Raw genomic sequence first — 14,716 nt, 5'->3', positions numbered from 1 at the left:
TGGTTTTTCAACTGAAATATCAACATCTGGCTTGCTCACATTCACATCAACATCCGGTCCTTTGAACGTTGGAAGAGAAATACCAAATGATGGTATTTTCATGGATGGCATTTTGAACTTTGCTCCCTCACCTTTCAACTTCAGATCTGCTGAATCTAAATCAACATCAACTGCTGGCACATCAATGTCAGCTGATGGAGGTTTAATGTCCACTGACATTCCTGGAGCTGAAACATCAATTTCAGGTTGAGGCACGGACACATCGACATCCAACTTCCCTTTCACTTTTGGAATTTCAACATCGACTTTTGGTTTTTCCACTTCAGGCAGTTTTAGACCGATATCAGGACCTTTGATGTCGATCTTCCCTACACTAAGATCACCTTCCATCTTGCCTGCTGAGACGTCAACACTCGGTACTTTGATATCAATGTCAGGTTTCTCTAGTGAGACATCAGCTTTCGGAAGATTTATATCTAGGTCCACTTTTGGAGCTTTTATATCGGGAGTGGAAAATCCAAATTTTGGAGCTTTGAATTTGGGCATTTCCATTTTACCACCTTTAACTTCAATGTCAACATCCGGTGCCTGCAGATCACCTTCTAGTTTTGGTGTTTTTAAATCCATTTTAGGAACTTTAATGTCTATATCTGGTTTTTCAACTGTAATATCAACATCTGGCTTGCTCACATTCACATCAACATCCGGTCCTTTGAACTTTGGAAGAGAAATACCAAATGATGGTATTTTCATGGATGGCATTTTGAACTTTGCTCCCTCACCTTTCAACTTCAGATCTGCTGAATCTAAATCAACATCAACTGCTGGCACATCAATGTCAGCTGATGGAGGTTTAATGTCCACAGACATTCCTGGAGCTGAAACATCAATTTCAGTTTTAGGCATGGACACATCGACATCCAACATCCCTTTCACTTTTGGCATTTCAACAACGACTTTTGGTTTGTCCACTTCAGGCAGTTTTAGACCGATATCAGGACCTTTGATGTCGATCTTCCCAAGACTAAGATCACCTTCCATCTTGCCTGCTGAGACGTCAACACTCGGTACTTTGATATCAACGTCATGTTTCTCTAGTGAGACATCAGCTTTCGGGAGATTTATATCTAGGTCCACTTTTGGAGCTTTAATATCGGGAGTGGACAATCTGAATTTGGGAGTTTTGAATTTGGGCAGTTTCATTTTACCACCTTTAACTTCAATGCCCACATCCGGTGCCTGCAGATCACCTTCTAGTTTTGGTGTTTTTACATCAATTTTAGGACCTTTAATGTCTATCTCTGGTTTTTCAACTGAAATATCAACATCTGGCTTGCTCACATTCACATCAACATCCGGTCCTTTGAACTTTGGAAGAGAAATACCAAATGATGGTATTTTCATGAATGGCATTTTGAACTTTGCTCCCTCACCTTTCAACTTCAGATCTGCTGAATCTAAATCAACATCAACTGCTGGCACATCAATGTCAGCTGATGGAGGTTTAATGTCCACTGACATTCCTGGAGCTGAAACATCAATTTCAGTTTTAGGCAGGGACACATCGACATCCAACTTCCCTTTCACTTTTGGCATTTCAACATCGACTTTTGGTTTTTTCACTTCCGGCAGTTTTAGACCGACATCAGGACTTTTGATGTCGATCTTCCCAAGACTAAGATCACCTTCCATCTTGCCTGCTGAGACATCAACACTCGGTACTTTGATATCCACATCAGGTTTCTCGAGTGAGACATCAGCTTTGGGAAGATTTATGTCTAGGTCCACTTTTGGAGCTTTTATATCGGGTGTGGACAATCCGAATTTGGGAGTTTTGAATTTGGGCAGTTTCATTTTACCACCTTTAACTTCAATGTCAACATCCGGTGCCTGCAGATCACCTTCTAGTTTTGGTGTTTTTACATCAATTTTAGGACCTTTAATGTCTATCTCTGGTTTTTCAACTGTAATATCAACATCTGGCTTGCTCACATTCACATCAACATCCGGTCCTTTGAACGTTGGAAGAGAAATACCAAATGATGGTATTTTCATGGATGGCATTTTGAACTTTGCTCCCTCACCTTTCAACTTCAGATCTGCTGAATCTAAATCAACATCAACTGCTGGCACATCAATGTCAGCTGATGGAGGTTTAATGTCCACTGACATTCCTGGAGCTGAAACATCAATTTCAGGTTGAGGCACGGACACATCGACATCCAACTTCCCTTTCACTTTTGGCATTTCAACATCGACTTTTGGTTTTTCCACTTCAGGCAGTTTTAGACCGATATCAGGACCTTTGATGTCGATCTTCCCTACACTAAGATCACCTTCCATCTTGCCTGCTGAGACGTCAACACTCGGTACTTTGATATCAATGTCAGGTTTCTCTAGTGAGACATCAGCTTTCGGAAGATTTATATCTAGGTCCACCTTTGAAGCTTTTATATCGGGAGTGGAAAATCCAAATTTTGGAGCTTTGAATTTGGGCATTTCCATTTTACCACCTTTAACTTCAATGTCAACATCCGGTGCCTGCAGATCACCTTCTAGTTTTGGTGTTTTTAAATCCATTTTAGGAACTTTAATGTCTATCTCTGGTTTTTCAACTGTAATATCAACATCTGGCTTGCTCACATTCACATCAACATCCGGTCCTTTGAACTTTGGAAGAGAAATACCAAATGATGGTATTTTCATGGATGGCATTTTGAACTTTGCTCCCTCACCTTTCAACTTCAGATCTGCTGAATCTAAATCAACATCAACTGCTGGCACATCAATGTCAGCTGATGGAGGTTTAATGTCCACAGACATTCCTGGAGCTGAAACATCAATTTCAGTTTTAGGCATGGACACATCGACATCCAACATCCCTTTCACTTTTGGCATTTCAACAACGACTTTTGGTTTGTCCACTTCAGGCAGTTTTAGACCGATATCAGGACCTTTGATGTCGATCTTCCCAAGACTAAGATCACCTTCCATCTTGCCTGCTGAGACGTCAACACTAGGTACTTTGATATCAACGTCAGGTTTTTCTAGTGAGACATCAGCTTTCGGGAGATTTATATCTAGGTCCACTTTTGGAGCTTTTATATCGGGAGTGGACAATCTGAATTTGGGTGTTTTGAATTTGGGCAGTTTCATTTTACCACCTTTAACTTGAATGCCCACATCCGGTGCCTGCAGATCACCTTCTAGTTTTGGTGTTTTTACATCAATTTTAGGACCTTTAATGTCTATCTCTGGTTTTTCAACTGAAATATCAACATCTGGCTTGCTCACATTCACATCAACATCCGGTCCTTTGAACGTTGGAACAGAAATACCAAATGATGGTATTTTCATGGATGGCATTTTGAACTTTGCTCCCTCACCTTTCAACTTCAGATCTGCTGAATCTAAATCAACATCAACTGCTGGCACATCAATGTCAGCTGATGGAGTGTTAATGTCCACAGACATTCCTGGAGCTGAAACATCAATTTCAGGTTGAGGCACGGACACATCGACATCCAACATCCCTTTCACTTTTGGCATTTCAACATCGACTTTTGGTTTTTTCACTTCAGGCAGTTTTAGACCGATATCAGGACCTTTGATGTCGATCTTCCCTACACTAAGATCACCTTCCATCTTGCCTGCTGAGACGTCAACACTCGGAACTTTGATATCCACGTCAGGTTTCTCTAGTGAGACATCAGCTTTTGGGAGATTTATATCTAGATCCACGTTTGGAGCTTTTATATCGGGAGTGGAAAATCCAAATTTTGGAGCTTTGAATTTGGGCATTTTCATTTTACCACCTTTAACTTCAATGTCAACATCCGGTGCCTGCAGATCACCTTCTAGTTTTGGTGTTTTTACATCAATTTTAGGACCTTTAATGTCTATCTCTGGTTTTTCAACTGAAATATCAACATCTGGCTTGCTCACATTCACATCAACATCCGGTCCTTTGAACTTTGGAAGAGAAATACCAAATGATGGTATTTTCATGGATGGCATTTTGAACTTTGCTCCCTCACCTTTCAACTTCAGATCTGCTGAAACTAAATCAACATCAACTGCTGGCACATCAATATCAGCTGATGGAGGTTTAATGTCCACTGACATTCCTGGAGCTGAAACATCAATTTCAGGTTGAGGCACGGACACATCGACATCCAACTTCCCTTTCACTTTTGGTATTTCAACATCGACTTTTGGTTTGTCCACTTCAGGCAGTTTTAGACCGATATCAGGACCTTTGATGTCGATCTTCCCAAGACTAAGATCACCTTCCATCTTGCCTACTGAGACGTCAACACTCGGTACTTTGATATCAACGTCAGGTTTCTCTAGTGAGACATCAGCTTTCGGGAGATTTATATCTAGGTCCACTTTTGGAGCTTTTATATCGGGAGTGGACAATCTGAATTTGGGAGTTTTGAATTTGGGCAGTTTCATTTTACCACCTTTAACTTCAATGCCCACATCCGGTGCCTGCAGATCACCTTCTAGTTTTGGTGTTTTTACATCAATTTTAGGACCTTTAATGTCTATCTCTGGTTTTTCAACTGAAATATCAACATCTGGCTTGCTCACATTCACATCAACATCCGGTCCTTTGAACTTTGGAAGAGAAATACCAAATGATGGTATTTTCATGAATGGCATTTTGAACTTTGCTCCCTCACCTTTCAACTTCAGATCTGCTGAATCTAAATCAACATCAACTGCTGGCACATCAATGTCAGCTGATGGAGGTTTAATGTCCACTGACATTCCTGGAGCTGAAACATCAATTTCAGTTTTAGGCAGGGACACATCGACATCCAACTTCCCTTTCACTTTTGGCATTTCAACATCGACTTTTGGTTTTTTCACTTCCGGCAGTTTTAGACCGACATCAGGACTTTTGATGTCGATCTTCCCAAGACTAAGATCACCTTCCATCTTGCCTGCTGAGACATCAACACTCGGTACTTTGATATCCACATCAGGTTTCTCGAGTGAGACATCAGCTTTGGGAAGATTTATGTCTAGGTCCACTTTTGGAGCTTTTATATCGGGTGTGGACAATCCGAATTTGGGAGTTTTGAATTTGGGCAGTTTCATTTTACCACCTTTAACTTCAATGTCAACATCCGGTGCCTGCAGATCACCTTCTAGTTTTGGTGTTTTTACATCAATTTTAGGACCTTTAATGTCTATCTCTGGTTTTTCAACTGTAATATCAACATCTGGCTTGCTCACATTCACATCAACATCCGGTCCTTTGAACGTTGGAAGAGATATACCAAATGATGGTATTTTCATGGATGGCATTTTGAACTTTGCTCCCTCACCTTTCAACTTCAGATCTGCTGAATCTAAATCAACATCAACTGCTGGCACATCAATGTCAGCTGATGGAGGTTTAATGTCCACTGACATTCCTGGAGCTGAAACATCAATTTCAGGTTGAGGCACGGACACATCGACATCCAACTTCCCTTTCACTTTTGGCATTTCAACATCGACTTTTGGTTTTTCCACTTCAGGCAGTTTTAGACCGATATCAGGACCTTTGATGTCGATCTTCCCTACACTAAGATCACCTTCCATCTTGCCTGCTGAGACGTCAACACTCGGTACTTTGATATCAATGTCAGGTTTCTCTAGTGAGACATCAGCTTTCGGAAGATTTATATCTAGGTCCACCTTTGAAGCTTTTATATCGGGAGTGGAAAATCCAAATTTTGGAGCTTTGAATTTGGGCATTTCCATTTTACCACCTTTAACTTCAATGTCAACATCCGGTGCCTGCAGATCACCTTCTAGTTTTGGTGTTTTTAAATCCATTTTAGGAACTTTAATGTCTATATCTGGTTTTTCAACTGTAATATCAACATCTGGCTTGCTCACATTCACATCAACATCCGGTCCTTTGAACTTTGGCAGAGAAATACCAAATGATGGTATTTTCATGGATGGCATTTTGAACTTTGCTCCCTCACCTTTCAACTTCAGATCTGCTGAATCTAAATCAACATCAACTGCTGGCACATCAATGTCAGCTGATGGAGGTTTAATGTCCACAGACATTCCTGGAGCTGAAACATCAATTTCAGTTTTAGGCATGGACACATCGACATCCAACATCCCTTTCACTTTTGGCATTTCAACAACGACTTTTGGTTTGTCCACTTCAGGCAGTTTTAGACCGATATCAGGACCTTTGATGTCGATCTTCCCAAGACTAAGATCACCTTCCATCTTGCCTGCTGAGACGTCAACACTAGGTACTTTGATATCAACGTCAGGTTTCTCTAGTGAGACATCAGCTTTCGGGAGATTTATATCTAGGTCCACTTTTGGAGCTTTTATATCGGGAGTGGACAATCTGAATTTGGGTGTTTTGAATTTGGGCAGTTTCATTTTACCACCTTTAACTTCAATGCCCACATCCGGTGCCTGCAGATCACCTTCTAGTTTTGGTGTTTTTACATCAATTTTAGGACCTTTAATGTCTATCTCTGGTTTTTCAACTGAAATATCAACATCTGGCTTGCTCACATTCACATCAACATCCGGTCCTTTGAACTTTGGAACAGAAATACCAAATGATGGTATTTTCATGGATGGCAATTTGAACTTTGCTCCCTCACCTTTCAACTTCAGATCTGCTGAATCTAAATCAACATCAACTGCTGGCACATCAATGTCAGCTGATGGAGGTTTAATGTCCACTGACATTCCTGGAGCTGAAACATCTATTTCAGTTTTAGGCATGGACATATCGACATCCAACTTCCCTTTCACTTTTGGCATTTTAACATCGACTTTTGGTTTTTCCACTTCAGCCAGTTTTAGACCGACATCAGGACCTTTGATGCCGATCTTCCCAAGACTAAGATCACCTTCCATCTTGCCTGCTGAGACATCAACACTCGGTACTTTGATATCCACATCAGGTTTCTCGAGTGAGACATCAGCTTTGGGAAGATTTATGTCTAGGTTCACATTTGGAGCTTTTATATCGGGAGTGGACAATTCGAATTTGGGAGTTTTGAATTTGGGCATTTTCATTTTACCACCTTTAACTTCAATGTCAACATCCGGTGCCTGCAGATCACCTTCTAGTTTTGGTGTTTTTACATCAATTTTAGGACCTTTAATGTCTATCTCTGGTTTTTCAACTGTAATATCAACATCTGGCTTGCTCACATTCACATCAACATCCGGTCCTTTGAACTTTGGAAGAGAAATACCAAATGATGGTATTTTCATGGATGGCATTTTGAACTTTGCTCCCTCACCTTTCAACTTCAGATCTGCTGAATCTAAATCAACATCAACTGCTGGCACATCAATGTCAGCTGATGGAGGTTTAATGTCCACAGACATTCCTGGAGCTGAAACATCAATTTCAGGTTGAGGCACGGACACATCGACATCCAACATCCCTTTCACTTTTGGCATTTCAACATCGACTTTTGGTTTTTTCACTTCAGGCAGTTTTAGACCGACATCAGGACCTTTGATGTCGATCTTCCCAAGACTAAGATCACCTTCCATCTTACCTGCTGAGACGTCAACACTCGGTACATTGATATCAACGTCAGGTTTCTCTAGTGAGACAGCAGCTTTCGAGAGATTTATATCTAGGTCCACTTTTGGAGCTTTTATATCGGGAGTGGGAAATCCAAATTTTGGAGGTTTGAATTTGGGCATTTTCATTTTACCACCTTTAACTTCAATGTCAACATCCGGTGCCCGCAGATCTCCTTCTAGTTTTGGTGTTTTTAAATCCATTTTAGGACCTTTAATGTCTATATCTGGTTTTTCAACTGTAATATCAACATCTGGCTTGCTCACATTCACATCAACATCAGGTCCTTTGAACTTTGGAAGAGAAATACCAAATGATGGTAATTTCATGGACGGCATTTTGAACTTTGCTCCCTCACCTTTCAACTTCAGATCTGCTGAATCTAAATCAACATCAACTGCTGGCACATCAATATCAGCTGATGGAGGTTTAATGTCCACAGACATTCCTGGAGCTGAAACATCAATTTCAGGTTGAGGCACGGACACATCGACATCCAACTTCCCTTTCACTTTTGGCATTTCAACATCGACTTTTGGTTTTTTCACTTCAGGCAGTTTTAGACCGACATCAGGACCTTTGATGTCGATCTTCCCAAGACTAAGATCACCTTCCATCTTGCCTGCTGAGACGTCAACACTCGGTACTTTGATATCAACGTCAGGTTTCTCTAATGAGACATCAGCTTTCGGGAGATTTATATCTAGGTCCACATTTGGAGCTATTATATCGGGAGTGGACAATCTGAATTTGGGTGTTTTGAATTTGGGCAGTTTCATTTTACCACCTTTAACTTGAATGCCCACATCCGGTGCCTGCAGATCACCTTCTAGTTTTGGTGTTTTTACATCAATTTTAGGACCTTTAATGTCTATCTCTGGTTTTTCAACTGAAATATCAACATCTGGCTTGCTCACATTCACATCAACATCCGGTCCTTTGAACTTTGGAAGAGAAATACCAAATGATGGTATTTTCATGGATGGCATTTTGAACTTTGCTCCCTCACCTTTCAACTTCAGATCTGCTGAATCTAAATCAACATCAACTGCTGGCACATCAATGTCAGCTGATGGAGTGTTAATGTCCACTGACATTCCTGGAGCTGAAACATCAATTTCAGGTTGAGGCACGGACACATCGACATCCAACTTCCCTTTCACTTTTGGCATTTCAACATCGACTTTTGGTTTTTTCACTTCAGGCAGTTTTAGACCGACATCAGGACCTTTGATGTCGATCTTCCCTACACTAAGATCACCTTCCATCTTGCCTGCTGAGACGTCAACACTCGGAACTTTGATATCCACGTCAGGTTTCTCTAGTGAGACATCAGCTTTCGGGAGATTTATATCTAGATCCACGTTTGGAGCTTTTATATCGGGAGTGGAAAATCCAAATTTTGGAGCTTTGAATTTGGGCATTTTCATTTTACCACCTTTAACTTCAATGTCAACATCCAGTGCCTGCAGATCACCTTCTAGTTTTGATGTTTTTACATCAATTTTAGGACCTTTAATGTCTATCTCTGGTTTTCCAACTGTAATATCAACATCTGGCTCGCTCACATTCACATCAACATCCGGTCCTTTGAACTTTGGAAGAGAAATACCAAATGATGGTAATTTCATGGATGGCATTTTGAACTTTGCTCCCTTACCTTTCAACTTCAGATCTGCTGAATCTAAATCGACATCAGCTGCTGGCACATCAATGTCAGCTGATGGAGGTTTAATGTCCACTGACATTCCTGGAGCTGAAACATCTATTTCAGTTTTAGGCATGGACATATCGACATCCAACTTCCCTTTCACTTTTGGCATTTCAACATCGACTTTTGGTTTTTCCACTTCAGGCAGTTTTAGACCGACATCAGGACCTTTGATGCCGATCTTCCCAAGACTAAGATCACCTTCCATCTTGCCTGCTGAGACATCAACACTCGGTACTTTGATATCCACATCAGGTTTCTCGAGTGAGACATCAGCTTTGGGAAGATTTATGTCTAGGTTCACATTTGGAGCTTTTATATCGGGAGTGGACAATTCGAATTTGGGAGTTTTGAATTTGGGCAGTTTCATTTTACCACCTTTAACTTCAATGTCAACATCCGGTGCCTGCAGATCACTTTCTAGTTTTGGTGTTTTTACATCAATTTTTGGACCTTTAATGTCTATCTCTGGTTTTTCAACTGTAATATCAACATCTGGCTTGCTCACATTCACATCAACATCCGGTCCTTTGAACTTTGGAAGAGAAATACCAAATGATGGTAATTTCATGGATGGCATTTTGAACTTTGCTCCCTCACCTTTCAACTTCAGATCTGCTGAATCTAAATCAACATCAACAGCTGGCACATCAATATCAGCTGATGGAGGTTTAATGTCCACAGACATTCCTGGAGCTGAAACATCAATTTCAGGTTGAGGCACGGACACATCGACATCCAACTTCCCTTTCACTTTTGGCATTTCAACATCGACTTTTGGTTTGTCCACTTCAGGCAGTTTTAGACCGATATCAGGACCTTTGATGTCAATCTTCCCTACACTAAGATCACCTTCCATCTTGCCTGCAGTGACGTCAACACTTGGTACTTTGATATCCACGTCAGGTTTCTCTAGTGAGACATCAGCTGTCGGGAGATTTATATCTAGGTCCACTTTTGGAGCTTTTATATCGGGAGAGGAAAATCCAAATTTTGGAGGTTTGAATTTGGGCATTTTCATTTTACCACCTTTAACTTCAATGTCAACATCCGGTGCCTGCAGATCACCTTCTGGTTTTGGTGTTTTTAAATCCATTTTAGGACCTTTAATGTCTATATCTGGTTTTTCAACTGTAATATCAACATCTGGCTTGCTCACATTCACATCAACATCCGGTCCTTTGAACTTTGGAAGAGAAATACCAAATGATGGTAATTTCATGGATGGCATTTTGAACTTTGCTCCCTCACCTTTCAACTTCAGATCTGCTGAATCTAAATCAACATCAACTGCTGGCACATCAATATCAGCTGATGGAGGTTTAATGTCCACAGACATTCCTGGAGCTGAAACATCAATTTCAGGTTGAGGCACGGACACATCGACATCCAACATCCCTTTCACTTTTGGCATTTCAACATCGACTTTTGGTTTTTTCACTTCAGGCAGTTTTAGACCGATATCAGGACCTTTGATGTCGATCTTCCCAAGACTAAGATCACCTTCCATCTTACCTGCTGAGACGTCAACACTCGGTACTTTGATATCAACCTCAGGTTTCTCTAGTGAGACATCAGCTTTCAGGAGATTTATATCTAGGTCCACTTTTGGAGCTTTTATATCGGTAGTGGAAAATCCAAATTTTGGAGCTTTGAATTTGGGCAGTTTCATTTTACCACCTTTAACTTCAATGTCAACATCCGGTGCCTGCAGATCACCTTCTAGTTTTGGTGTTTTTACATCAATTTTAGGACCTTTAATGTCTATATCTGGTTTTTCAACTGTAATATCAACATCTGGCTTGCTCACATTCACATCAACATCCGGTCCTTTGAACTTTGGAAGAGAAATACCAAATGATGGTATTTTCATGGATGGCATTTTGAACTTTGCTCCCTCACCTTTCAACTTCAGATCTGCTGAATCTAAATCAACATCAACTGCTGGCACATCAATGTCAGCTGATGGAGGTTTAATGTCCACTGACATTCCTGGAGCTGAAACATCAATTTCAGTTTTAGGCATGGACATATCGACATCCAACTTCCCTTTCACTTTTGGCATTTCAACATCGACTTTTGGTTTTTCCACTTCAGGCAGTTTTAGACCGACATCAGGACCTTTGATGCCGATCTTCCCAAGACTAAGATCACCTTCCATCTTGCCTGCTGAGACATCAACACTCGGTACTTTGATATCCACATCAGGTTTCTCGAGTGAGACATCAGCTTTGGGAAGATTTATGTCTAGGTTCACATTTGGAGCTTTTATATCGGGAGTGGACAATTCGAATTTGGGAGTTTTGAATTTGGGCAGTTTCATTTTACCACCTTTAACTTCAATGTCAACATCCGGTGCCTGCAGATCACTTTCTAGTTTTGGTGTTTTTACATCAATTTTAGGACCTTTAATGTCTATCTCTGGTTTTTCAACTGTAATATCAACATCTGGCTTGCTCACATTCACATCAACATCCGGTCCTTTGAACTTTGGAAGAGAAATACCAAATGATGGTATTTTCATGGATGGCATTTTGAACTTTGCTCCCTCACCTTTCAACTTCAGATCTGCTGAATCTAAATCAACATCAACTGCTGGCACATCAAAGTCAGCTGATGGAGGTTTAATGTCCACTGACATTCCTGGAGCTGAAACATCAATTTCAGGTTGAGGCAGGGACACATCGACATCCAACATCCCTTTCACTTTTGGCATTTCAACATCGACTTTTGGTTTGTCCACTTCAGGCAATTTTAGACCGATATCAGGACCTTGAATGTCAATCTTCCCTACACTAAGATCACCTTCCATCTTGCCTGCAGTGACGTCAACACTTGGTACTTTGATATCCACGTCAGGTTTCTCTAGTGAGACATCAGCTTTCGGGAGATTTATATCTAGGTCCACTTTTGGAGCTTTTATATCGGGAGTGGAAAATCCAAATTTTGGAGCTTTGAATTTGGGCATTTTCATTTTACCACCTTTAACTTCAATGTCAACATCCGGTTCCCGCAGATCACCTTCTAGTTTTGGTGTTTTTAAATCCATTTTAGGACCTTTAATGTCTATATCTGGTTTTTCAACTGTAATATCAACATCTGGCTTGCTCACATTCACATCAACATCCGGTCCTTTGAACTTTGGAAGAGAAATACCAAATGATGGTAATTTCATGGATGGCATTTTGAACTTTGCTCCCTCACCTTTCAACTTCAGATCTGCTGAATCTAAATCAACATCAACTGCTGGCACATCAATGTCAGCTGATGGAGGTTTAATGTCCACAGACATTCCTGGAGCTGAAACATCAATTTCAGGTTGAGGCACGGACACATCGACATCCAACTTCCCTTTCACTTTTGGCATTTCAACATCGACTTTTGGTTTTTTCACTTCAGGCAGTTTTAGACCGACATCAGGACCTTTGATGTCGATCTTCCCTACACTAAGATCACCTTCCATCTTGCCTGCTGAGACGTCAACACTCGGTACTTTGATATCAACGTCAGGTTTCTCTAATGAGACATCAGCTTTCGGGAGATTTATATCTAGGTCCACTTTTGGAGCTTTTATATCGGGAGTGGGAAATCCAAATTTTGGAGCTTTGAATTTGGGCATTTTCATTTTACCACCTTTAACTTCAATGTCAACATCCGGTGCCTGCAGATCACCTTCTAGTTTTGGTGTTTTTACATCAATTTTAGGACCTTTAATGTCTATCTCTGGTTTTTCAACTGTAATATCAACATCTGGCTTGCTCACATTCACATCAACATCAGGTCCTTTGAACTTTGGAAGAGAAATACCAAATGATGGTAATTTCATGGATGGCATTTTGAACTTTGCTCCCTCACCTTTCAACTTCAGATCTGCTGAATCTAAATCAACATCAACTGCTGGCACATCAATGTCAGCTGATGGAGGTTTAATGTCCACAGACATTCCTGGAGCTGAAACATCAATTTCAGGTTGAGGCAGGGACACATCGACATCCAACTTCCCTTTCACTTTTGGCATTTCAACGTCAACTTTTGGTTTTTTCACTTCAGGCAGTTTTAGACCGATATCAGGACCTTTGATGTCGATCTTCCCTACACTAAGATCACCTTCCATCTTGCCTGCAGAGACGTCAACACTCGGTACTTTGATATCAATGTCAGGTTTCTCTAGTGAGACATCAGCTTTCGGGAGATTTATATCTACGTCCACTTTTGGAGCTTTTATATCGGGAGTGGGAAATCCAAATTTTGGAGCTTTGAATTTGGGCATTTTCATTTTACCACCTGTAACTTCAATGTCAACATCCAGTGCCTGTAGATCACCTTCAAGTTTTGGTGTTTTTACATCAATTTTAGGACCTTTAATGTCTATATCTGGTTTTTCCACTGTAATATCAACATCTGGCTTGCTCACATTCACATCAACGTCCGGTCCTTTGAACTTTGGAAGAGAAATACCAAATGATGGTATTTTCATGGATGGCATTTTGAACTTTGCTCCCTCACCTTTCAAATTCAGATCTTCTGAGGCTAAATCGACATCAGCTGCTGGCACATCAATGTCAGCTGATGGAGGTTTAATGTCCACAGACATTCCTGGAGCTGAAACATCAATTTCAGTTTGAGGCATGGACACATCGACATCCAACATCCCTTTCACTTTTGGCATTTCAACATCGACTTTTGGTTTGTCCACTTCAGGCAGTTTTAGACCGACATCAGGACCTTTGATGTCAATCTTCCCTACACTAAGATCACCTTCCATCTTGCCTGCAGTGACGTCAACACTTGGTACTTTGATATCCACGTCAGGTTTTTCTAGTGAGACTAGAGCTTTCGGGAGATTTATATCTAGGTCCACTTTTGGAGCTTTCATATCGGGAGTTGAAAATCCAAATTTTGGAGGTTTGAATTTGGGCAGTTTCATTTTTCCATCTTGAACTTCAATGTCAACATCCGGTGCCTGCAGATCACCTTCTAGGTTTGGTGCTTTTACATCAATTTTAGGACCTTTAATGTCGATCTCTGGTTTTTCAACTGAAATATCAACATCTGGCTTGCTCGTACTCACATTAATTTCAGGCCCTTTGAACTTTGGAAGAGAAATACCAAATGATGGTATTTTCATGGATGGCATTTTGAAATTTGCTCCCTCACCTTTCAACTTCAGATCTGCTGAATCTAAATCAACATCAACTGCTGGCACATCAATGTCAGCTGATGGAGGTTTAATGTCCACAGACATTCCTGGAGCTGAAACATCAATTTCAGTTTTAGGCAGGGACACATCGACATCCAACTTCCCTTTCACTTTTGGCATTTCAACATCGACTTTTGGTCTTTCCACTTCAGGCAGTTTTAGACCGACATCAGGACCTTTGATGTCAATCTTCCCTACACTAAGATCACCTTCCATCTTG

The 14,716-nt window shown here is 40.8% G+C and overlaps 1 protein-coding gene across 1 annotated transcript in view; it reads right to left on the bottom strand.

Moving 5' to 3' along the window:
* The window catches only part of LOC132818193 (neuroblast differentiation-associated protein AHNAK-like), a 29,515-nt gene that overhangs the window by 11,412 nt on the left and 3,387 nt on the right, over nt 1–14,716 (bottom strand). Inside the window, exons 2-5 of the mRNA XM_060828971.1 lie at nt 6,031–14,685; nt 3,427–5,997; nt 3,339–3,393; nt 46–3,281 (exon numbers count right to left, since the gene is read on the bottom strand). Of these exons, the coding sequence (XP_060684954.1) occupies nt 46–3,281; nt 3,339–3,393; nt 3,427–5,997; nt 6,031–14,685 (14,517 nt within the window). The remainder of the gene's footprint in view (nt 1–45; nt 3,282–3,338; nt 3,394–3,426; nt 5,998–6,030; nt 14,686–14,716) is intronic.

The sequence above is a fragment of the Hemiscyllium ocellatum genome, chromosome 8, assembly GCF_020745735.1.
Source record: "Hemiscyllium ocellatum isolate sHemOce1 chromosome 8, sHemOce1.pat.X.cur, whole genome shotgun sequence".
NCBI classification, from domain to species: Eukaryota; Metazoa; Chordata; class Chondrichthyes; order Orectolobiformes; family Hemiscylliidae; genus Hemiscyllium; species Hemiscyllium ocellatum.
The sequence above is the reverse complement of the archived record's forward strand: the minus strand, read 5'-3'. Positions and strand labels throughout refer to the sequence as shown.